The following is a 26,329-nucleotide window of genomic DNA, read 5'->3' on the forward strand; positions in this document are numbered from 1 at the left end:
ATATAAAATCAGTCAATCAGAATCGGTATCTAAATTTTGACAGTACGCATGCAAAGGGTTGGAAGAACAACATTCCAAAAAGCCAACTACAGTAGTAAGGATAAAGAGGAATTGTTCCTCAGATGCTGCCTTCAAAAAACAGTCTAAAAATTTAATACAGGCTTTTACGGAACAAGGGTATCCGCAGAGTTTGGTTCAAAAAGCATACAGTATAGCGAAGTAACTAAGATAAATAGAGAAAGTTTTCTAAAAACAACAACATCTAAAAAGAAACAATGTCTGACAGAGTCAGAAGACAGAAATGTAGCATTTATAACGCAATATAATAACTGTGCACATAAAATAAAAAAATTATCAATAAAAATATGTGTATCTTGAAACAGGATGACCTACTAAAAGATGTCTTAGGAACAAAAAACAAAGTAATCTTCAGAAAGGGAGAAAATCTAAAATCAAAGCTAGTAAGTAGTCACTTTAAGAAAAATAAAAAAGAAAAGAACAGCCAGGAAACTGCTAAAGAAAATAAAAATTGGTTACCAATCTTACCAGTAGGGTTTCATAAATGTGGGAACTATAAGTGCCAAACGTGCATGTATGGTGACCAGAAAAGTACTGAATTTATGTCTTTTCATAATAAGAATATATATAAAATAAAGGAATTTTTGAATTGTAAGACCACATACGTCATCTATCTGATAGACTGTGGGTGCGGCCTCCAATACGTCGGTCGGACCACGAGGAGTTTACATACTCGCTACATGGAGCATAGGCGTAACATACTAGGAGGAATAAGAACCCACCCCCTGTCAAAACACATATCCCACTGTCAACAACAATGCATTAAAAACGTACGCATTAGAGCAATAGAACACATCAAACCAACACAAAGAGCGGGAGACAGATTTGGACTAATATGTAGAAGTGAGGCCTACTGGATTTTCCAGTTAGGAACGATGGTCCCCAATGGCCTAAATGATACCATCGAATTGAACAATTTCTAACCACATAGACTATGCCCACACTGCTCCCTTGGGCCATCATTGATTTAAACAACCTATGACTGTGTTGACCATTGAAAACTGCTTTCCTAGATAAAAAATAGAACTGGTAAGAACTGTAATAAAAGAATAAGATAAATAATAAGATCCTACTAGCCAAATTTGTAACCTGTGCATATAATGTTTGATAAATATATCCCCATGATTTCCCTGGGTATGTTTGTATACATACTCACCCCGTGACTGGTTAACTTTGAGCTCTATACCTCTATACTCATCTTGGTGTTCTAGGTATATGTCCCCATTTCCATGGATTTCCCCTTTAAACCCCCCCCCCATACCTCCCCCTTTTTTCTCCTCCCCCTTCCCATATCTCCTTCCTTCCCCTTATGTTTCCATTGATTTAAAATACTAACAAAAATTCAAGAGTTAAATATCACCTTAACCACCTTAAAGTCTCTAACAAAAATGTTGATACTACATAACAATAAGATATAGAGTGCCTCTCTGGTGCACACACTTATTCTTATTGAATTGAAATAATAGTGAATAAATATCTATTTTGATATATATATGTATAAATGTTTCTCTGAGTTGGATTTACTATATATCGATGGTTTCCATCACATATCGATATTCTATTTTGTTCTAATGTTTTGTTGTGTTGTCTGTTTTTTACTTTTTATTTTATTTCATTTTATTTTATTTTATATGGTAATTCAATAAATTCATTCATTATTTAAAAACTCGTGATTGAGACATGTATGGTCTCTGCCCATTTCAGTTGCGTGGATTTGCGCATGCATATATGTGCAGAACGCAAAAGGGGTGTGTGTATATATGCGCATATCTGCATATATGTATGAGGTATTAATAATAATAATATAAAAAATCTCCTCTGTATTAATTGATCTCTTTTTAAATAACTGTGTGTGTATATACAATTATATTGTCTATAATAGGCATAGTGATATAGTGGCGACATATAGACATGTTATATAAATAAATAAGTGACCAAAGTTTTCTTTTAAATTCTTTTTACATACCGTTATATATACTTATGGCACCTCTGTGCTGAATAAAATGAATTTATCAGGTTAAGATCAAGCCCTGGTTTTATAAGAAAAATTTATAAGGAAGTGAAAACGGATATCAAACCGAGGCTTGGATCAGTGAGTAAGGCGCATGTGCAGGATATAGAAAAAACCTAGAACTGATGAAACAAGCAAAATATACGCCCAGATGGGCAGCGCATGCCCCGTTAAATAACAGGGATAAGACATACAGTACGTACGTCATCTGATGAAGCCGCTGACACCATAGGAGGCGGGGAAACGCGTCATCTATACAATCCCTCACTGCTACACGTGGGGCACCGCCGATTGAGAGAACCCAGAAGCCGGAGCTTCTGGATAAGGCTGACAATACTAACAGAGCGGCCGGGGACCCGCTCACGGCGTGGGCATTGTGACAAACCTCCCCTCAAATTGGATTACAAAAAGGATCCTGGAGCATAAGTATAACCTTTTCAATTCCTATTAAGCTTACTAACAGCTGAAAGCATAAAATGGTATGGCTAAATGACTGACCACTAATACTTGGCTGGGAATCAGCAGCCTAATTGCATTGGAATGGGACTCCTGGAAGTGATTTAATATCTACACCCACAGCTACATAGTGTCTTATAAAAGACTGTTATTGATTCCTGCTTTACAGAAATTTAACCCCGTGCATGCCTAACAAAATCTAAAGCCTGCAGCTTGTTAACCTCTGCTTTTTATCCGCACTATAAGTGTGAAAGGTTGATAAAGTGTGGTTACTAACCTCTTAAGTACCATATTGTGCCAAAAAAATATTTTAAGCACATCAAAAAGAGTAAAAAGCATGCTTAGTGTAATTGTTTTTTATATGATGTATTTTTACCATATGTAAATCTCACCGGCCGGTGCTCTCACTTTTTAGTGTATGAAATTCTTTTTATGAATAAATAAAATTATATTGATTTTTTATCATAACAAGTATCCAAAGTATCCCTTTGCGCCATCTACCCTGTATTTAAGGTTAGTAAATAAGATGCATTCTTGGCCGCATGTGATTCATAACCAGCCAAGTTGCTAATCGGCAGAAGCTGCTGATATTAGTACATTTCCAGCTTTGTGTCTATGCTGAACACACGTTTGAACTACTCTGTGAATCATTGGTGGAACCTAGATAAGCTCGTCATAGATCAACCAAGTTCTAGTGAGGTATCTGTACGATAGGTCAACAGTTAATGGGTTGACACCATTATGTGGACATTTACAAAAGGTCAACATGCACTAGGACAACACTGTCAAAAGGTGGACACAAGCAAAAGTTCAGTGTGCCAGTGGTCGACACATAGAATGGTTGACAAGGTTTATTTTTTATTTTTCATTCTTTACGATACATGTGGACTACAATTAGGCCGAAGTCGAGCGAGGCGAGCCATGAGAGAGTACGCACTACACAAATCGGGGGTCCATGTCAAGAGGTTTCAATATTGACACAAACAAAAGATTTGTGTCCACTTTTTCCATTTCAAACTTATATTCATGTCTCCCTTGTGCTTGTCAAACTTTTGGGGTCAAGCTATTTACTGTCAACCTAGACACTGAAACTGCATTTAGACCTCATAGGACCCAAAAAACAGACCTGCTTTTGGCAGGTGAGGGGGGAACCATTCTGGGAATTATCATTTATCATTTATTATCATTTATTTAATTCTTTTTTTTTACACAAAAAAGGCTATCAACCCCACACCCACCGCCCAGGCTGGCCTTGGGTGGCCTGGGTGGGACCCTTTATTTGGAGGGCCTCCACTGCCCCAAGGACCTTAGCCAGGGCTAAACAGTCACAGAGGTACTGCCACATAATTTAAGACCCACCCCCTCTTTTTGGGGGGGCATGGGGGGGGGGGGCTAGCGATGCCTCAAAGAGGCGACAATAAAAGTAGGCAAGTATGAGACAAGGGCACGGAATATTGTAAAAAGGAATGAGTGTGTATTTAAACCTAAAAACTTTAGAATTTGCCAGGTTTCCTTAATAGTTTTGCTTCAATCAACTACTGCACTTTGATTGTATTATCAGTATTTGTTCATGCTTATGTTAAAAATCACTCAAACAAGCCTTGTTAATTAGTAAAACCCTCTATAAAACACTGGGAATTCTCCTGCTTTTGGCATAAGGAAGTTTCAGACAAAGAAGCTTCCCTGCCAAATATGTCAATATCTTGAATACAAGCCACTCCTTTAGAAATCGCTGCGAGGAGGTTTAGAGCTAGTGTATCTAATTACTGAATTTCTTACAGCACTTTTACTCCAGCAAAGAAATCACAGTCATCTGACATCAGCTTAGCATGGAGCCCCTGACTCTGGTCCTGGTATTTCTGGTCTCCTGTGTCCTCAGTCTTTACACCTGGAGCAACCTATACAAAAAACGGAACCTGCCCCCCGGACCAACCCCACTCCCTATTATCGGTAATCTCCTCCAGCTGAAGTCCGGGCAAATGGTGGAGTCTCTGAAAGAGGTTAGTAGGGGAGTCCACATGGGGTAAATAAATCTGGTGTTTTCTATTAAACCATATTTAAATTGTAGTTACTAAATTATATCATTTTTGGGTTTAGTTCCAACAAATGATAATTTATTAAAAATGTAGTTTATTTTTTTTCTGCATTGTGAATATTATACAGTATGACCGCTGCATTCTGGGAATGCTCTATATGAGTAATTCAGACCCTGTATTGTATGTTGTGTAGAAGAATGCAGCTTGTATTGTATACTGTTAAGGTAATTGCACTAAATAGCTCTATACAGTATATCAATAGACTACGGTGGTAAGAGGACAAGCCCTGTATTGTACAGTGTGGGAAATGTTGGTCATATGCTGTACAGCATTTGTTAAGCCCCATACACACTAGACCAGGCATTCTCAACCACGGTCCTCAGGGACCACCAACAGTGCCGGTTTTAGTGATATCCAGGCTTCAGCACAGATGGTTTAATTAGAATCACTCAGGTACTAATTAAGTCACCTGTGCTCAAGCCTGGATATCACTAAAACCTGCACTGTTGGTGTGCCCTGAAGACCGTGGTTGGGAATGCCTGCACAAGACGATACGCTCCAGATGATATTGGTGCTGCTCGTGGGGAATCCATATTGTGCAAACTCAGTGACATTACCCTTCGCCCCGCTTAGCATGCATGTTCAGATGACAGTAGATATCATTAAAGACACGCGAGTCATTAAAAATGTGAAAAACTCATGTCGACCTTTTGACCTTGCCATTGGCGACCTACTGCTTATATTGACTTTCCAACCCTGTCGACCTTTGCCATGTCACCCTATTTCAGGTGTCGATCTAAGCCCTGTCGTTATTCACTGGTCAACCCAATGTATGTCGATCTTCACTGAGTCAACCCTATGACCCATAAATTGTGTTTTTATAGTGTAGGGAGCACTCATAGTATTATATTCCATATATACTTATTCATATGTAAGTAGTTGTATCATAAACAAGTGTATGGCTCATTGTGTATCACATACCAATAATATATACACCTTCCATGTGTAGATGAGAGAGAGATATGGAGACGTGTACACACTGTACCTAGGACCACGGCGGGTGGTTGTTCTCTGTGGATACGATGCGGTTAAGGAAGCTCTGGTGGATCAAGGAGAGATTTTTGGGATCAGAGGCCTACTGCCATGCGTGGAGTTATATTTTAAAGGTCATGGTAAGTAAATCCCGCCTACCAAGTACAATATTGCAATCTACTGTAACAAATAACAGTGGGGAACTGTAAAGAGAAACACAATGTACAAATGATCTTCACGTTCCAGAGGTGAGGCTGCAGCACAGCCCAAAATGTAAATAGGGGCACCTCACCAGCTTCCTGTGAGTCCTAGAAAGTGATGTGTATCAGCGGTTGTGTGGCAGTTGGTGGGGCTCCCCTATTTGTATTTTGGACTGCGCTGCAGCGCCTTCTCTGCAACTGCCACTGGTGGCTTCCGTGCATAGAATTAACCACTAGTATCATTCTGAAACACGATTATGTAACACTAAAAGCTTAATAAGAAAATACCATCATAGAGCCAGAGATATCTTCAACAAGATAGGCAATAGGTTTCATCTTATGACCTCCAGCACCCACTTTTACCTACCCAATGACTCTCAATCCCCTACACACGTACAGAAGCATGGACTAACCCCCCCCCCCCCCACACACACACACACACACTTAATATTCATTAGTTCATTCCCCTTGATAACCAATGTAGTTGGGAAGCTCTATTAAGATTAATCTCCTTTTTGTCATTTGATCTGCTTCAATGACTGACTGGGTGGAAAAGAGATGGGGACTGTTGTCTGCTCTTGGCCAGTTACTGACATAACTGACAACCGAAAAAAATCACTGATGACAATGAGAAATACACAAGTGCTGGCAAACAGGGGTGCCGGATGACTCACCGTGATTTTGATGGGCGTTTCTCTGACATCGGAATCCCAACTGCTAAATGCCTGACAGTCGGGATCCCCACTGCCAAGGGCTGATTTCCTATGACCTCCATAGAGGGAGAATAAAAGAGGTGGTGAGCACAGCGAACCACCGAGCCCACAGCTTGACAAGCACAGCGAGCCCACAGGGCGCTCAGATACGCTTGCTCCCCCTGTCAGACTACCAACAGCCAGGATTCCGATGTTGCAGTAAGACCATCGGGGACACATACCACACCCAGCACACAATTACTAATTTCAGGTAACTGGGATTTGAAGCCTAAGAAAGTGGCTGGTAGCTATGTTGTTCAGGCACCTATATAGATTATATACCCCTTGCAGCTCTGAAAGTGGTCAGCTGCAGTCAGCTGTCCTGCAGCAAGATGGCGGCGCCCACTTACCCTACATAATACAAAGGGTGTAGTCTGGAAACAATGTCCTATAGAAACCATTATGAAAAGACACACAAATGCAATCTATATAATCAGAAAATGATACAAAGTTTTATATTAAATAAGATTAAATATTAATAAATATTATATGAAGCGTATTATTTAATTAAATATAAGACATCCTTATCATCATCCCTACATAGTATATAAAAAAAAACCTATCCAAAGTGTGTCTGTCTGAATGCGCTAATCTCCAAAGCTGCTGGACAGATTTTTGTGCGGTTTTCACTGTTATGTAGTGCAGTTTTCAAGGAAGGTTTAGGTATATTTACCATCACCCTATCCCAAATGTTATCATCACCATTATTACAAGCATTATTGACTTGAAATCTGTTTCCATTGTGACTGTTGAAGGAAGTGCCACTGTTCTTGTTGCACTAGATGGTGTGTGAGCTCATTGAAAATGTGGATTACAAAGATGTGGTAACAGTTTCCTTATCTCTAACTCGTTATCATCATTGTTGACTTCAGCAGGAGTAAAAAGATACAACCTTCAGTTTATTATTCCAATCACTTAGTAGAAGTCTTAAATACAATCTCATTTTTTTTTCTAAATGGTCTGTTTTTAAGGGCACCATCCAATATATCAGTTTTTGAAGATTGGTATTTCCAGTGATGGCACCATTGTGTGCAGTTCAGTAACAAGGTGATGATATAGAATATTTATGGGTTCCAGACGGCTCCCAGACAATGTCTAGTTAGACAGTCAATAGATAGGCACCAAAAGTTTGACATACTGTACATTAGTTAGACAAAAGTTAGACATGCATGAGTTAGACAATGACAAAAGTCAGACATTAACAAAAGTTAGACCTGCATTAGTTAGACATGCCAATGCACTCAATATCCCAATAGGTGTGTAACCATATTGTCCTAATTTAGAATGTTCAGTAGTTGCTACATTGTATACAGTATGTATCAAATGTCTTTTGAAGACGTGATTGTATTGCAGGTCTCTACCACTAGAGGTCATCTGGTGCTCAAGCACGAAGAACTAGAGCAGGCATGTCCAAACTGTGGCCCTCCAGCTGTTGTGAAACTACACGTCCGAGCATGCCTTGCCATAGTTTTAGCATTCCCTAATAGCAAAACTGTGGCAATGCGTGATGGCACTTGTAGTTTCACAACAGCTGGAGGGCCATAGTTTGGACATGCCTGAACTAGAGGATATATCTTTTGCTATAAAATTTAATTTTCCTGCCATTTGCTAATGTCTATGATGAAGCAGTGTATGATGTGTTCGTTTTGTACATATTTGTCCTTTTTTAATTGATGTATGTGTTTAATGTGTTTTATTGGGATTGTATGTTTTTCAAGATGCTAGAAATATTTGGCTTTTGCAGTGGATTAATTTACACCTGATTGAAATTTCACCTCAGTGATTGCTGGTGGAGGCGTTGGCAATGGAAGCGTCACATGTGAGGGTGGCTATAGAAAGCATTTTTGTATTGATACAGTATGTATTAAAATCTCAAAATATTGATTAATACATGACTTGGTTTTCATTTCTTCCATACGCTAGAGTGCCACCCACCTGCAATCTGTCTATCTATCTATCTATCTATCTATCTATCTATCTATCTATCTACAGTATCATCTATCTATAGTCAGAGCTGAGTCGGCACTCAATCCCTTCCATACTATGTAGTTGCCGTGGTACAATCCACAGTAGACCAATTCGGTGTACACTGTGTAGAGTGTAGAAGAAGCGGCACTCACAGGACTTCTTAGAATCAGTACATAAGGCATCGGATACCAAACCTGTTTCAACGTTTCAGTTTTATTTAAAAATTTTCGTCAGTATATCCTGCAGAAAGCTTTGAAATAAAACTGAAACGTTTAAACAATTTTGAAACTGTAAAGTCCCTCTAGTAACCCTGCTGGTCATTCTATAAACTTACTGACTAGCTGAAGTACCTGGTGTTGCCGGGTTTAAATCTTCAAGTTATTAAGTTATGAATGAATTGGATGTAAAAGTTCTATCTGGCATACACCAACAAGAGGTCTGAACAAAAAGTCAACACTTTAGGATGCCTTCTTAGACCCAATGTTTTCACTTTGGGAAGTTTTCATCCAAATTCACCCAGTGCATCCAGTGTAAGTCACATATTAGGCTCACCAGGTGACAGTTCTGTCTGGTGAACATTGACAGGAGATCCAATCAGGAGTCAAACCCCCTAGTATGTTTTCTTGGATCCAGAAGTACCACTTAAGTTTTTCAAACAAATCCATACAATGGAAGGTCCAGAGCAGGCTCTTGGGTCAAAGGTCTTCCCCGCATACATTAACGGAAGATCCAACCAGAACTCTAACCCCACCCAAAACTTGGCCAGAACCCAAATTAGCCACCTTCTGTTGGTTTCATTCTAATCAGTATAGGGGTGTCTGAAAGCATAAATGGACAGATAAACAAACCAGCAGACCAATGAAGTGTATAAGATAGGAGATCATGTCAATACTTATCCCTGATGAAGGTACATATTGGCAGAGACACACAATTAAGCTGATTCATTATATAGATGTATATAAGTAAACCTGTTATGCAAGTCATTCCTGTCATGAGCCACCACTGTGGCTCATACCTCCTTTGATTATTCTTGTCAGTTTCTGTGTGCTTTCCAAGAGTCTGTTTCTGGTGATGGACTCTCATGGGGGCCTCCAGGGGTGAGTCTGTGCCTTTGCAACTCAAACCTGTGTGTGTTGCTCTGTGCACAAGACTTTCCTTTAATTAGATAGTTTTCTTTGGTCTCAGATGCAGTAATTTGTGCTCTTGAGGCCTGTGCCTCTGCAGCTGTTTTGATTGGTGCTTGCTCCTGTTTTAGGGATTGCAGGCACAGTCCCTGACACCAAATATAGCTTCAGCATCTTGTTCCCAGTTTCTAGGACCAGCTTCTTGCTCACTGCATCCAGCAGTCTAGTTCCACCTTGGTGATATTCATTTGCCCTCCAGTTTGTTCCAGTTTCCTGCAGCAGCTTTTGGTCTAATTTGCGCCTGGACATTCCTGCCTGCTTTCAGTCCCAGTCCTGGGACACTGTAAGTGCTCCACCTGGAGCCCTGGTTTATTCCTTTACTACTTGTTTTTGCCAGTTATCTTTTGGACAGTATTGTTATATCTCTCTGGTCCATATGGGTACATTCCCTCTGGGATTGCCAGAGGATAGCCGAAGGTCTGTGCTACCTATTGGTTTATTTTTCACCCATGCAGGGTGGTTTCCTGGGTATTGTGAGTACCCATCTCTTTGTCTCGTTTGCTGTGTTTTGTTGTGTGGTGTTATATTGTGCTTTCGCTTGGCGTGTTTTGTTATGTTTATGACTAGGTCGTCTTTGGTTTGTTACAAGGTCGCTTATATGTTTTGTTTACTCATTTACCAGAGATTGGCTCAAGATTTGTTCGTTAGTGTTTTTCCCAGTCAGGCCCATGTTAGTCAGTTTCACCTTTTCACCTATGGCCTTTGAAGATCACTGGTATCTTGTCTCTGCGTAAGATCTGGTTGCACCGGTGTTGGGGCGGACCTAATTTGCCCCGCCAAATGTGGCGATTAAAGGTAAAGTCCTAGTTATTACAGGTGCCAGTAATCTATCAGGGGTGGTCAACAGAGGCAGCGGACGGTTTGCAGTGGCTGTCCTAAACAGCAGTGATGGCTGCAGGGTCACACCCAAACTGTGACAATTCCTTACCCATACTGTACATACATAGATTTGATTAAATTGCTGTTTGATACATTGGGAGCTGAGAAGATGACAGCAAACAATTTGGTCCAGCAAAAATGGGTAACTCATTAATGACTTAGCATGCTTTGTGAGTCAAAGGGCAATATAACTGATAAACACTGACTTACATAGGCACTGATATTTAGATCTTGGGTCACCACTGGATGAAATATATGTTTGTTACATTATATTGACAACACTTGGTGTTTAGTGATACATCTTCCTTAGTCTTTTTTTAACTGAATATTTTTATTAAGGAAAGTTTTTATTACAAAATATGCAGTTGTAATTATGCACAGCTATCGTATCTGCATTCAGCACAAAACACATAGCATTAATATAATTTCAATTAAGTTGAAAAAGAGCAAATACAAAACACAAAAGAAAGAAAAAAAAAGGGAAGAGAAAAGAAAGAGGGGATCGAAAAGAGAGGAATGTTGGGGGCGATGCCGTAAGTCCTTGTATGAAAAGAGATACATATATAAATACACACGTATACACATACACACGCATAATAAGGAGGAACGGAGATACCTATAATAACCCAATTGAGTTATAATTGTGGAGAGGGTAGTTGGTCTAATAGAGGCAGATTAATATAATTCATCATTTGGAAGAGCAAGGCCGCCATTACATTTGGACCGGTGTAGCCGGGCTCTGGCCATCCGTGCTTGTTTATTTTTCCAAATGAAAGTGGATATAACAATGTAGAACGTATTGAGTACATTAAGGTACGGAATGGCTCGAAATAAATAGAGAATTTTAGGGAGAAGCATCATTTTAATCAGATTTGGGTGGGGTTTTACTTCAAAGTGAGATCTATATTGCAGTGTAAAAATAAAGCAGCCAGTATTTACCCTGAACAGAAACAAAGTAACTCACCCAAATCTAATTCTCCCTGCACAAGTTACATCTGCCCCCTGCAGTGCACATGGTTTTGTCCATTTAAGAAGGATTTTGTCAGAAAGAGTGAACTAGAATAAGGCCCTAAGTGTGACAGCATCTGGGAGGTTCAAGGGGATTTTAACACCTAAATACTGAAGGGAGGATGTTTGCCAGGCATAATTATATTGTGTGAGAATAATTTTGTGGTGCTGCGCTCCGTTAATGAAAATTCTACAGTCTGTTTTAAAATGAATAAATTGTTGTTCTTTATTTGTAATTAATAGAAAATGTGTATGCGGCAATAGACCTTTTCAATACAAACGCCTGACTTGAAAGACAGAAATATTGTATTCCTTTAAGGTTCTTACAATTGCTCGTGGTGAATAAATACAAGAAAAGAAAAAATGAAAAAAATCAATCAAAAAAAATGAAAATGAAAAAAAATTCAGAAAAAATCAACACAAGTGTGTCGTCAGTTATCTGTCCAATAAATTGGACGGTGTGTACACAGTTGTCACAATATTTTGCAATAATTGCAGTAAATTCAGGGTTCCTTGGTAAGAAAAAAAGTTGTGTTTGTACTTAGTCTGTGCTTTAGAACAATGTCAAGCGGCGTCCCGCTATTTGTATTCCTCCTGTCACTGAGTTACCGGTTAATGCTGGTACCTGTAGATTGGCGTTCGTGTTCGGTCGCGGTTTTTCTCGTTTGGGAGGTGGCTTGGGATCGCAGGGTCCTGGACTTGGGTGCTGCGCTCGTCTACTACGTGGCACCGGCAGGTCCGTGCGTAACACGGCTGACCGGGCTGCAGTGAGGCAGACGCTGCTCCCTGTCTGGAGATGGAGCGGCTCACCGTTTCTGGATGGAGATCCTTCACGGTGACCGTTCGGTCTCCTTTACAAGACCCTGTATGACCTGCCTGGCTCACCCTCCTTCCGATACTCACCACTGCCGGTACACTTGGTATCCTTCAGTTTCGCTCAGGTCTCCGCTGCGTGGCGGTGTGTGCACCCACCGGCCGCTTCGACGTGGGATCCTTCCAGATGCTGCTAGCTTGGTTGCTAACAGGTATAGATGTGGTAGTAGTGTATATCCTCCAACGCGTTTCGGCTTCTGCCTTCTTCTAGGGAGATCTCCAACTTTTTTTCTTACCAAGGAACCCTGAATTTACTGCAATTATTGCAAAATATTGTGACAACTGTGTACACACCGTCCAATTTATTGGACAGATAACTGACGACACACTTGTGTTGATTTTTTCTGAATTTTTTTTCATTTTCATTTTTTTTGATTGATTTTTTTCATTTTTTCTTTTCTTGTATTTATTCACCACGAGCAATTGTAAGAACCTTGAAGGAATACAATATTTCTGTCTTTCAAGTCAGGCGTTTGTATTGAAAAGGTCTATTGCCGCATACACATTTTCTATTAATTACAAATAAAGAACAACAATTTATTCATTTTAAAACAGACTGTAGAATTTTCATTAACGGAGCGCAGCACCACAAAATTATTCTCATATCTTGCCCATTTCTTAAACGGGATTAGTCACCCGTTTAGGTGCAGCTGCTAGTTAAAGATTATCAAAAAGATAGATTCAGTGCGCAGGTAAAAACCCCTCGTTCTCTATAATTATATTGTGGCTGCAGGGACTTAAGAAGGGGGCCATCAATACCGTAGGCAAGTGCTTCCGTTTTGGTAGTATTTAGTTTCTAAAAAGAAACATTAGAATATTCTTGGAGAATAGAGTGAATACGAGTGATTTCAGGGTTAGCTACAAATAGAAGAACATCATCTGCAAAGAGGCAGCTTTTGTGTTGTAAAGTACCAATATGTATTCCTTCACCAGAAGGGCTTCCTTACTCTTTAACAGTACCTGTCATGTGTATTTCCCAGGAGTGGTATTCAGTAATGGAGAGTGCTGGAAACAGCTTCGCCGCTTCTCAATTATGACCCTGAGAAATTTTGGCATGGGGAAAAGGAGCATTGAAGAAAGGATACAAGAGGAAGCACATTTTCTTGTGGAAACCTTTAAGGAGATGAATGGTAAGTAGTCCCTTGTGTATCAAAATGTTTTGCAAGAGGTAAGAGGACAAAAATGTCACTGGTCTATAGACTGAAAATTTAAGACATTCCCTATAATAGGTCCTAAGGTACATGCACACTGCGTATGAGAAGCGATAAATCCGTCAGTGCATACACACTGAGCGATTTTCACATGACCTAGCAATTTTCACAGGGGGGGGGGGGGGGGGCAATCACAGGTCCACATATGGTGGTGGCCAGCAATGATGGGGGAGCACGCATCAGAGCTCGCCGTTTATCATCCAACCATAAACACTCACAGATATTGAGCACAAAATTGCCTAGTGTGTATTGGCATTTACACCAATTAGACCTTACAGCATATAATTAAATTAGCCTTTTGTATCATCATTTTAGTGACTAAGGGTACAAGAGGCTGTGACTAGAAAAAAATATGTATAGTCCTCATTTATCACAGTCTGTTGAGAAGAGGAAATACAGCTAGGTGATCCCCCTGTGTGGACACCCACATAATGCTTCATTGAGACCGGGGAAGCCTCAAAAGATGAACACCATCCAGCACCCATACAAAAGTATATAGTATACTATAATGTATCTGTTTAGCATGTATCTTGGCAGATGTACTGTAAATTGTTTCCACATTTAGGAACACCCTTCAACCCAACATGCTACTTCAGTCAGGTGGCTGCTAATGTTATCTGCTCCATCATCTTTGGGAACAGGTACAGCTATGGAGACCCTGATTTCCGCAGGCTGATGCTCATCATCGATGACATATTTCGATCAATGACGTCTTTCTGGGGTCAGGTAACATAGAAACATAGAATTTGATGGCAGATAAGAACCACTTTTTAAGAAAACCATATTTCATCCTTATTTTTTGTAAGGATATCAATATGCCTATCCCAAGCATATTTAAGTTGTTCTACTGTATTTGCCTCTACCACCTCTGATGGGAGGCGATTCCACTTATCCACTACTCTTTCTGTGAAGTAATTCTTCCTCAGATTTCCCCTGAATCTTCCTCCCTCTAGATTTAGTGCATGTCCTCTTGTTCTGTTGCTCCTCTTCCTGTGAAGAAAATCTCCCTCCTGTAGCTTGTTAAAGCCCTTGATATATTTGAAAGTTTCTATCATGTCCCCCCTTTCCCTTCTCTGCTCTAAAGTACTGTATACATATTAAGATATTTTAGTCTTTCCTGGTACGTTTTGTGATGTAGGCCATGCACCATTTTAGTTGCCCTTCTTTGTACAGTCTATAAATGTATTATATCCTTCTGGAGATATGGCCTCCAGAACTGAAGTACTCTAGATGAGGTCGTACCAATGACCTATACAGTGGCATTATTACTTCTTTCTTTATACTGCTGATACCTCTCCCTATGCAACCAAGCATCTGACTTCTTCATTGCTTTGTTCCATTGCCTACCTGCCTTTAAGTCCCCTGAAATAGTGACATCTAGATCCCTCTCTTCCTCAGTAGTTTCCATTATAGTGCCATTTATACTAAAATTAATCTTTGAATTTTTGAGACCCAGTTGCATGATTTTGCATTTTTTGGGGCATTAAACTGTATTTACCATGCTCTTGGTCTAATCCAGCGGTTCTCAAACTGTGGGTCCTGACCCCAAAGTGGGTCCCGACCTTCTCAGCATGGGGTCGCTGCTCCATGTTGCTGACCATCAGGCTGATGACTTTTCTTATTTCAGTCAGTGATTGAAGGAGTCTGAAACATCTGTTGAATTGTCTGTTATTTAGACTCCTCCCATCATTTTGTGCCTCCACAATGCTGCCATGTATGTGCTGTCTGCTAACTACACATGTGATGTCATGACCTCCTGCAGTCACTTGTTGGGGTCCCATAGTTATTTTTATTGTCTGATGGGGTCCCAGAGCAAAATAGTTTGAGGACCGCTGCTCTAATCTACCTAGATCATCAATCATTTGTTTTACTTCTCCTGGTGTGTCTACCCTGTTGCATACCTTTGTGTCATCTGCAAAAAGGCACATTTTACCCTCAATTCCATTTGCAATATCACCAATAAAAATATTAAATAGCACTGGTCCATACAAGATCCCCGGGGTACTCCACTTGTAACCTTTCTCTCCTTTGACTGTACTCCGTTTACTACAACTCTCTGTTTTCTGTCCTGCAACCAAGATCTTATCCATTTAACAATCTTAGGTATTCATGAAACACTGCAATCATTTTCTTATAAAACTAATAATCAAAATGACATCACAGAGACACAGTAGGTGTATAACAGCTTTTATAGGAGAAGGGAAAATTCACCAGGGTCAGAGAAACTTAAGCCCCATACACACTGGGCAATTTCTCCTAGCCTGCATGCTGAGCGATATAGGATAGGGAAATCATCCTTTTGTTTCCCTGCGGATAGATCTCACACACGTAACGATGTGTATTTGGGCAATCTGTGCTAACCAGTGCTCTAATTAGCACAGACAATAGGGCCGAAATCCATTTACAATTACAGTTCTAGCCAATCAGATCATGGGACTGTACATACTGTTGAATTCTTTTCAGGACTTTTGCAATGTTCACAGCAACTAAGGGCGGGATGTATTAAAATACATAGCCGCCCTTCGCGCCCCCCCCGCCGCGATGCCGCCGCATATGTACTATGCGGCTGGCAACGCGATGCGGTGACGGAGGCCCCCCGGGATACCTGGAATGTGGTGTGCTTGGTCTCCGTCACCTCCCAGCCGACTCCTGCATCCCTCACGCCGGGGACAGCTAAGCAAGCTGTCCCCGGCGCCTCCTCCTCCCCCCTGCAGCCGGAAGGACGTCCGGCTGCGTCACTAGGGGGAGGAGGGGTTTACCTTCCAGGGTCCAGGAGGACCCTTCAGGAAGGTAAGCGAGAGGGGGGGTCGGCGAGGCGGCGGGTTTGCGTCGGCGGGCGGCGAAAAGAAGCCAATAGGCTTCTATAGGGTATCGCCACCCAAAGGTGGCGATACCCTACACTGCGGTATAATTTTTGATAAATTGGAAAATGCGGTAAAACCAGGGTTTTCCCGCATTTTCCATTTGATACATCTCGCCCTAAAGCATTTATGGAGGTGGGTGCCATAATCTTGTTACTATGTTAAAGGGGGTGTGGCCACGCCCCTTTTTCTATACTTTCAATGGACAGTTGTAGACCCAGAAATCCAGTACAAAGGCCTTTTTGGCCAGTACAGCCAATTAAATATGGTTCCGTACCGTCAAAAAGGTCCAGTTGGTGGGTATGTGATTGGCTGGTACTTCATCACTCTCTCCATTTTATCCAAGACTTATAGACCCTTTATTTCTTTTAACAATGCTGCAGACCTACTCAGAATTTTTGCTAATTGAATGACCTACAAGATATCCTGCATCTTTTACATAGCCACTGGGATTTACAAAGCCGTCTGAGCGTCTCAATACAAATCCAGACGGCTCTGACATTTACATATTTTTGCACTGCTACAGCTGCAAATACATTTGATTACATTTCAGAATCAAGCCCAATGTAATGTACAGTGTGAGAGAATTACCTGTGCAATGTACAGAACGTAACCCCCTATTATACAGGTAAAGGAACCATTGGCTATATTAACAATGCAGCTTCTTTTATAAACTTGTTCTTCTCTGCCAGTTCAAGGTGAAGATATATAGCTGCTCGCCTCTAACAGTATGTGTTAAGGATGCCATAAAGCATAAAGTGCATCATTTATGACATACAGATAGAGCCATCCTCATCTAGCCCTTTAATAGGATTAAGTAAACCACTTAATCCTATGCTAATCCCCTAATGTATTGTTCTATGTATTGTATTGCATCTGAAAACAATATGCTTTGGTGAGCCATGGCTCACCATGGCTATCCAGAGATGGCAAGTTGAAGAAGGCTCCATCTGGAAATCATATGTAAATAAGCCTATCACTGGCACACACGCTAAATCAATCTATTGTACTGTATTATGATATAATGAGGCTGTGAGAAATTATAGGTAATAGAAGTAGAACAATGGCACCTATACTGAATGCTGAGCTATTTAGCTGACTTTCTTGAATTTACATTCTGCCATGTACTGCAGCTGTATGATATGTTTGACCTGCTGATGAGACATATTCCCGGACCTCATCACAGAACAACTAAGTATGCATTCCAACTGGATGAATTTGTCAAAGAGAGGATGGAGACTGATCGAAAGACATTGGATCCAAGTAGACCACGACACTTGATTGATAGTTTTCTTATCAGAATGGAAGAGGTAATGTACGGTCATTATTTTTCATTACACCAATGTGTTAAGTTTTAGCAGTTAGTGTTTTATTACGCACATAAAAATATATACATTTCCTATTCACTTTTCCACCAGGATAGATTAATAAATATGGGAAGATTATATATACCAGAAGGATGTTTTTAAGAAGTTTTGCTGCGGTTAAAAGAACAATTGTTAAAAGAACTAATTGCATAATGTTTATATATATATATATATATATATATATATATAAACACACACAGGGGGGGGGGGCCAGCACTCACTACAACAAACTAACTCACCTTAACATTCAAATAATCAATTAAATAAATAATGGGGTTTTAGTTCATGAATTGATCAATGCATTTAAGCTTGCAGCCCATCGCCAAGGGACCCCATTTCACTGCAAGTCCTACACTAACAACTGATTTTCATGGGAACCTGGCAACTGTTTGCACATCATAGCTAAAATGAACATGTGTTATTTTCCTGGGTTAAAGCTCAACTGCCATGTCCTTATGGCTTTTAAAAGGTGAGACCATCCCAAACACAGCACTTAAATTAGTATTAAAGGGGCAGCTGTCACAGGTTTCAGGTAAATGAGCTTATCTAGGGTGCATGAGAAAGCTATGATCACAGTAACAGAGGTTAATTAAAAATCAACCTGTGTGTGGTCACAGGCCAATGCACCCCATCCTGGGAAGTGGGTGCTGTTTGCACCCCATTCTTAGGAATGGCGAGTGTGATGGTACTTCTGTATCTATATATATATATATATATATATATATATATATCCCCAATATTCCAACTCGCGCTAAAGCCTATTTCACAAATATGTTTTCAATATAGCTTATTTTACAATTATATACTTGGCAGCTTCACCAATAAGGGAATGAACAAAGCCCAATATGTTTACCCAATAGTGGTATGGCGCCTAAAAATAAAGTCCAAATGCACTTTTGCAAGATCCACATCCAGTGAAGTGAACAGGAGATGTATTTCCAATATTTGTTTATTTGACTTCACAGGATTGTCAAGGGCTAGCCTCTCTGAAACAACCAGAAGTCTTACTGGACATTTATTTACATATTTTATTGGATGAAGGATTGTCATCTGTGTTTTAGGTAAACTTTTTAGAGGAGGCCTATAAATTGGTATACTATAAACCAACCAACCAACCGGTATTGGTATATATCCCTAATGTAGGGTCAAGGAACACCATGTCCTGATATAAAAAAATCTAAAAGACATCTCTACAAAGAAGGAAGGGTACTTATGTATTATCTGGACTCCCATGTTATATGCACCCCATTTTTTCATACCCCTACTATCCAACTACGCATGGAGTTGATTTTATATAGTGTGGCGAGTGCAGCGAGCCACCGTGCCCGAAGCGTGGCGAGCGCACGCGGTCTAATAAGAAAAACGGGAGTCCCGATATTACATAAGTACCGAAGGAAGTGTTCTACCGATTTCATAAATTCATGACCATAAGACTGTTGTATTCCCCTGATGAAGTCTCTATGGGCCTTATTCTGATCGGTGCGGCCCGATCAGAATATGCGGCCGCAACCGTGCAGGCGAATCCCCGCCTTCCATACGGATCGCCACCTGCCGTCCGTACGCGGATATGTGGCGATCCGCATGAAATTGGACGGGGATACGCCTCCTCTGTCTTGGGAGCAGCCCCTGCATTCGATGGTCGCCGAACATCGAATGCAGGGCCGCACGCTCCACCAGGTCCCGCAACACAAGACCACACGGACACTTGTCCGTGTGAAATCATGTATGGGGGCGGGCAGCTGACATCCGGCGATGTCAGATGCCCGCCCCGTACCCACGCGTCACGGCCTCATTACCATGCATACGCCCCGCGTTTGCATGGGAACGCCCATGAAACGCGGGGCGTATGCATAGGGTAATGAGGCTAAGTAGCCCCTCACGCCCCTCTACGCCCCCTGTGCGGCGTATAAAGAATCCGTGCGGCGAAATCGCCTGCACATGCGCAGAGTGACCTCTGCACATGCGCAGACGATCAACATCGGCGGTCCGTCCGCATGCGGGAATATCCGCACCGATCAGAATAAGGCCCAATGAGACGAAACGCGTCGGTTTTCCTACAAGCGTTTTTACCTTGACAATCCTGTGAAGTCAAATAAACAAATATTGGAAAAACATCTCCTGTTCACTTCACTGGATGTAGATCTTACAAAGATGCATTTGGACTTTATTTTTAGGCACCATACCACTATTAGGTAAAAAAAAAAAAAAAAAAATATATATATATATATATATATATATATATATATATATATATATATATATATATATATATATATATATATATATATATATATATATATATATATATATATATATATATATATATATATTCTGTATATGTACTGTATGTATTTATTTATTTATAAGGCTGAATTCTCATCACCTTTTTGATGTGAAGTACTGCCAGTGACCACTAGAGGCTGCTCAATGGACCAAATTACTCCTTAACATAAAAGGCAGAAATCAATTATATCTGCGAGCTGTGACAGTGAGCAGGGCTGCCTGCTTGCTGTCCCAGCTTGCAGGGTCAGTATTCAAATGACCCCCCTGCACACACCGTTTTTGGAACGAGGGGTAAATGGCGTATGCAGCTGCTAAAAAAGAGAGGCTTGTGGCTAAATGCAGAGGGCTCCCTGCTTTAGCCACGGACCTCGCTGTCCTCAGTGAGGATTTCCCCACCATGTTGAATAGGGTGAGCAGCCTCGCAGGGGTTAAACAGGGAGGATTGCTTGTTTTTTGACGATCCCCAGCATTTAATCCCCTTGCCGGCCGCAATGAATACACCCCCTAAGTGAAAAAAATGTTTATGTTTCTAATTTGCTGTATATAGAGAGAGGGAGCTGTGAAGACAGATTAGAGGTAGGAGCAGATAGGGACTAAGCCATAATTTTGATGGGTTTTAAATGAATCATAACTAATTGAACCTAATCTCCTTCTTGCACTGTAGCATGCATTGCTGCTCACACGTACATAATCACCTTACCGCTGTGAATATTCTCATTGCATTGTGTACAGACTGCTGATTCACACCCACTTCTAAACTGGACAGGAATAGGTGAGTTTGAAATGATGGCATAGTTGCCGATATTGCGAGTCTCCTCTCCTGGAGTCAACTGGAGAGAAGACTCTGCAACATTTCTGGGGGCAGCTAGAGCTGGATGTCATCAAGCTTCACCCCCTGTACAGTGAATGCCACCAATTGTAGCTCTTTGGGAAGGGAGGGGGGTCAAAATTATGCAATTTGCATTATTTTGACTCCACGCCCTCCCAAAGAGCCACGAATACCGATATTTCACCAGTGGAACAGGAGCTGCGCAAGGAACCAGCTGAATGCGGGAGACTTGCTCACCCGTCCGGGGATATTGACTAACAAGAGTTTGTTTGAACTTTACTCAAACCCACCTTCAAACTGAAGTTCACTGATATTATTTTATGTACTTCCAGGAAAAGCAAAATCCAGCCACACAATTCAATATGAAGAACTTTTATACAAACACAACAGTTTTGTTTATTGCTGGGACGGAAACAATAAGCACGACACTGAGACACGCATTTCTACTGTTACTGAAGTACCCTGACATCAAAAGTAAGAAATGGAGTCGGAAGATGTCACACTTTAGAGATGTTGCCAATGATACCCCTTTCACACTGACAAATATTTCCCAGGTTATTGCACATGAACCCGCAACAACCCGGGAAATTGGTCAATGGGAAAATGTCCTGAAAGATTGTTCTGGGACGCTCGCAGATCCAGGGGCAGGGTGAACGGGTATCCCTGGTTGACGTGATCCGGCCCCGTTCACTGCACTGTAAAGGCGCCGCTGGAAGATCTTGACATCTCCCAATGCCGCCCCAGCCCCGATACCCGATTACGCCACCTGCTCGGCTTTGTGCCAGCTCGGGCGGCTAGTATTGCCAATGAGTTAATGTGTAAAAAAACAATATTTAAGCAGTGGGTTATCAAAGCTTGGATGGAGATCAAGTGGAGAGAGATAAAGTGGTGTGGAGAGTCTTGCTAGGACTGTTAACCATGACCATAGGATTTCTGATGCCTGGGGCAAGGCAATAATTTGCCATGTACATACAGGACTCAGTCCCATTGATTTTGCCTGAAACTGGTATCAAGATGTAGATAAGCCGTCAGAGAGACCACTAACTACCTCCTGTCAGCCACGGGAGCCGCAGCCAAATATACAGTGTAGCAAAAATATTCTTGCCTGCACTGGTTGGGCGAAAGCAACACTGTGGGGCTGCACATCGCTATCGCCAGCTGTGCACACGTGGGGCGATTCAGGCAAATCTTCTAAGCGTATTTGTCAATGTAGTCAAAATCGCCTATAAGAATCACCACATGTGTACACCCCTTTACTGTAAAAAAAAATATATATTTTACAGTAATTTTTACACTGTTAACCCCTCACCTATTGCTGCAGGGACTATCCCTAGGGTTTAAGGAAATGGGAACCCCATTTGGGGGGTCCTCACTTTCCTAGATATTCCAAACATGGTTCAACCAGTTTGGGGCAAATTTATGGTATGGCAGGAGGAACCCAGGCTGTGCATCTCTCTGCTTTAATGTAAGCCCATTGGTTGGTTTCATTAGTTACTAGTCATTGGAAAACTGTAAGACCCCATACTAGTTTTCCTCTTAATCAGTACCAGATCAGGCAGAGAGGCCCGGTAGGGATGGCCATTGTTGCCATTGCCATCGATGGTTGCCATCGATGGCAATTCTGCAACTGGCCATCGATAGTGCTAAACTATGCTATGGATGACCATCGATATTTTTACATATCGATGGTCATCCATTGTGTTTGTTTAATTGGCCTGTGGGCCAATCAAAACATGGGGTGGGGCTTCGCGGGTGTCGGGGGGCGGAGCTATGCTCTGTGTCACGGCACTTAAAAAAAAAAGCAAAACATTGTTTTGCTGTTCCATCGATGGAGGGAAACCATCTGGTTCTCCCCCATCGATGGCTAAAGTATTCGACATCGGCCATGAACCATAAATGATTTTGAATAATCCCTAGGCCCAGGCTACATGCTGAAATGTTGGACCATATGCAGTTTTTTCTTCCCTTTGGCACTTCCTTTATCGTCTATCTTAAATAGATGAGAAATAGATTCTGATTAGTTTCCCATAGCAACATCCCATTTGAAATATAACCACTGTCTTAGTAAAGTTCCCCCTATATGTCTGAACTACCCAGTACAATGTTGTTTTTTTATGTCCAAAGGTTTGGGGCATTTTGTATAATAATATTTTGTATCTGTCTAATTGTTCAAATGTGCACAACTCTATCTGCCACCATTGTACTTATGAAGCCTGGGTATATTCTCAGTGACAATTCTTGGTTTGCATATTGGAAGACACCATTTTTGATGAGCATAACAAATTTCCGTATGAATTCTTCATGACAGGCAAAGTACAAAAGGAAATTGACCATGTCATTGGCAGGCAACGAGTGCCAGAGCAAGAAGATCGGGAGTCTATGCCATACACAGTTGCCGTCATCCATGAGATCCAGCGTTATGCTAATGTGCTGCCTATGAACCTTCCACATGCAGTGTCTAAGGACACAGAGTTCCATGGATTTACCCTTCCTCGGGTATAGTACATAACTGGCACCAGTGTATAAGTGCGCCTTACACAAACATAATAGAGCCAGCAGGAGATAGAATTGAACTTTCCAAGCACATATTCTTCCACCTCATGTTAAGGTGTCTGTCTTTTCTTCCTGGCAGCTGCTCTCTGGTCCAGAGCATTGAATGAGGGCTCAAATCCGCACACACAGCAAACTTGGTAGAATGAGCTACTACCATTGGGCATGTGCAGCAGCTCTGCTCTGTCCCTTAAACTGGATGTTGTGGTGGAAGCTCTAGTAATAATATTATGTACTATTGCTAATGTCATCATTTGAGCAGTTGGCCAAGAGAAGAGGGAGGGAGGTTTACAGGCGACCAGAAACCCACCTGCATTTGCCTGAGCCATACCATGTGCATGAGCTATTACTGAAAATAGTGTGCACTCAACATACACTCAGAATATAATCATTCGACCCTAGCTTAATGCCCACAATACACCTACGAGATGATTCTCTTCCGTGCCTATTCCCTGCTGACACCCAGAAGTGCAAATTTTATGGACCTAGAAAGACATCCGAAATATATTCACCTTAGAACCGCCTGGAGATAAACAAAGATGCATATGTTCTCTATGGCATGTGCATGTTTTGCAAAATGTGGTTGCATTTAAACTTATATGCGACTCAGAATCAAGCCCTAAAAGATCTATCTACACAGTATAAGATTAATATCAATTTATTACCTCAACTTTACTTGCTTTATTAATTTTGTCCCTTTTTCCCAATAGGGTACAGATATATTACCTATCCTGACATTCGTTCTCCAGGATCCGAAATACTTTCCTGATCCATTTACCTTTAACCCTGATCGTTTCTTAGACCAAAATGGAAGTTTTAAGAAGAACGATGCTTTCCTGGTATTTTCTGCAGGTATTTTCTGAGCCTACACTTGACAGCAACTCACAGACTAATGGCATACTGTATATATGTAATCTATGCAGAATATTGCAGAAACGGAAGATATTTAATTTGTTCTGGGAGCTCTTTAGAGCAGTGGTTCTCAACCTTGGTCCTCAAGTACCCTCAACAGCTCACATTTTGCAGGTCTCCTCACACAATCACAGGTGAAATAATTAGCTCCACCAGTGATATGTTAAAATGTGTCAGTGAATAATGAGTGCACCTGTGCGTCTGCCAGGTGACCTGGTAAACAGGCACTATTGGGGTCCTGAGGACCGAGGTTGAGAAACACTGTTTTAGAGGAACACAAAGGAACTAACTGGAACATGTGACCTCTAAATTAACCTTCAATGATTATCCTGTAGAAACACATGATCTAACTAGATCTATGGCTCACTTTATTTATTGGCGGCGTCATGGACCCGGTGGAGGGGCAGGCACGGCAAGCACATACACATTTGCCGATGCCTGCTCCGAGGTGAGGGATGGCAGGGGGGCAGTGGAGAGAGTGATGGCCGTGCTGCCACTGCAGCATGGCCGTTGTTAGTGATGACCTCCCTCGTGTGGACATGCTTGGACGATGGAGGGGGTCGTTATTGACGTACAGGAGTGCGTATCATTAACAACAGGCATTGTACACACTAGACAATATTGGCTACGCTTTCTGAGCGATGTTGTGGCCAATATCGTCTAGTATGGGCCTTTAGTTAGATGTTTTGGTGCCAAACACAATATTGTGTTGATCCACATTGGTTTAAGACCCCAAATGGCTGATGGGAATGTGGCATAGATGTCTTTACCTTTAGCAAAATGATTCTATGTAAGAATACATATAATACTCTACCCTACAGAATTTGAGTGCTTTGATTTCTGCTCTTTTCTTCAGGAAAGCGTGTCTGCCTTGGGGAAACTCTGGCCCGTCTTGAAATGTTCATCTTCCTTACAACACTTCTACAGAATTTTGATATCACTTCCCCCATAGATCTCAAAGACTTGGACATCTCACCACAAATGGTTGGCTTCTCTAATGTTCCACGGCCTTACAAGATCAGCTTCATCCCACGCTGAGTAAAAAGCATCAAGAAAATGAGTACATAAATGACTTAATAAAGGTGCTAATGCCAGATGTTTAATATAAACTGTCAATAATTGAGGAAGGGTTTTGTCCATTCCAAATGGGCATGTTCTTGGATGACTGGGAAGTCAGAGGTTGTGTCTCCAGACATCTGTCCACTTGTGTGTCTCGAGCCATCAAGTTGCACCACATATCTATTTTTGGAATGTGGCCGCATTTCCTATATGCACCAAGCTCTGGAGTGTGATGCATTAGATGTGGTGGGTCATGCCAGCTTTTGCTGGTGTTACCCAATGGAAGTCTATGGACTTCTTTGCACATTTTCCCCTGAGAAGGATCCAATCAGATTCCTCCCAGCAACCCCTATGACAGCCATGTCTCTTTTATCAGGAGGGCTATCCTTTGTGAATTGCATTACATTTCTAACTTAAATACATACCCAAAATTATGTATAAGATGTGTGGCCCGATGTACAGCATTGTGGATATGATACTTAGAACATCCCTCCCTTTGTGTCTTAAGCCACGAGGTCTCTGCCTCTTGTTTGTCTCCAGCAATCAAAGGATGTCCCTTTTTGTATCCAGTAATCACATAACTCCCCGTTATTTTTCTCCAATAATCCAACCAATCTCTTTAACAAATTCTCAGACTTTTCTGTCTTCCCTCTGTGACACACTCTCTGCTTAAAAATGTTTATGTGACCATAGGTCCCACCAGCATCATTTTGGAACTTTGGAAACTGCTGGAGATCTATGATTTGTGTTGGGCTTTACAGGCTTTCTGGTGCATGTCAT

At 41.3% G+C, this 26,329-nt stretch overlaps 1 protein-coding gene across 1 annotated transcript; it reads left to right on the forward strand.

The window, feature by feature from the left end:
- The first annotated feature begins 1,703 nt into the window (after nt 1-1,703).
- LOC146035953 (cytochrome P450 2A5-like) lies at nt 1,704-25,584 on the forward strand. Its single transcript, XM_083159674.1, has 9 exons — nt 1,704-4,545; nt 5,591-5,753; nt 13,458-13,607; nt 14,254-14,414; nt 17,683-17,859; nt 21,361-21,502; nt 23,337-23,524; nt 24,289-24,430; nt 25,347-25,584. The coding sequence occupies exons 1-9, from the start codon at nt 4,375-4,377 to the stop codon at nt 25,526-25,528; spliced, it is 1,476 nt and encodes a 491-aa protein (XP_083015800.1). The 5' UTR covers nt 1,704-4,374; the 3' UTR covers nt 25,529-25,584.
- Nucleotides 25,585-26,329: the final 745 nt, after the last annotated feature.

The sequence above is a fragment of the Crinia signifera genome, chromosome 9 (genome assembly GCF_055691185.1).
Source record: "Crinia signifera chromosome 9, ASM5569118v1, whole genome shotgun sequence".
Taxonomy (NCBI): Eukaryota; Metazoa; Chordata; class Amphibia; order Anura; family Myobatrachidae; genus Crinia; species Crinia signifera.

Excerpts from the sequence above, each read along its gene's own strand:
- LOC146035953 (XM_083159674.1), top strand. The coding sequence starts at position 4,375 with ATGGAGCCCCTGACTCTGGTCCTGGTATTTCTGGTCTCCTGTGTCCTC. Across the intron at positions 21,503-23,336 it reads GAAGTACCCTGACATCAAAA|GCAAAGTACAAAAGGAAATT; the intron begins GTAAGAAATGGA and ends TCTTCATGACAG. Across the intron at positions 24,431-25,346 it reads TTTCCTGGTATTTTCTGCAG|GAAAGCGTGTCTGCCTTGGG; the intron begins GTATTTTCTGAG and ends TCTTTTCTTCAG.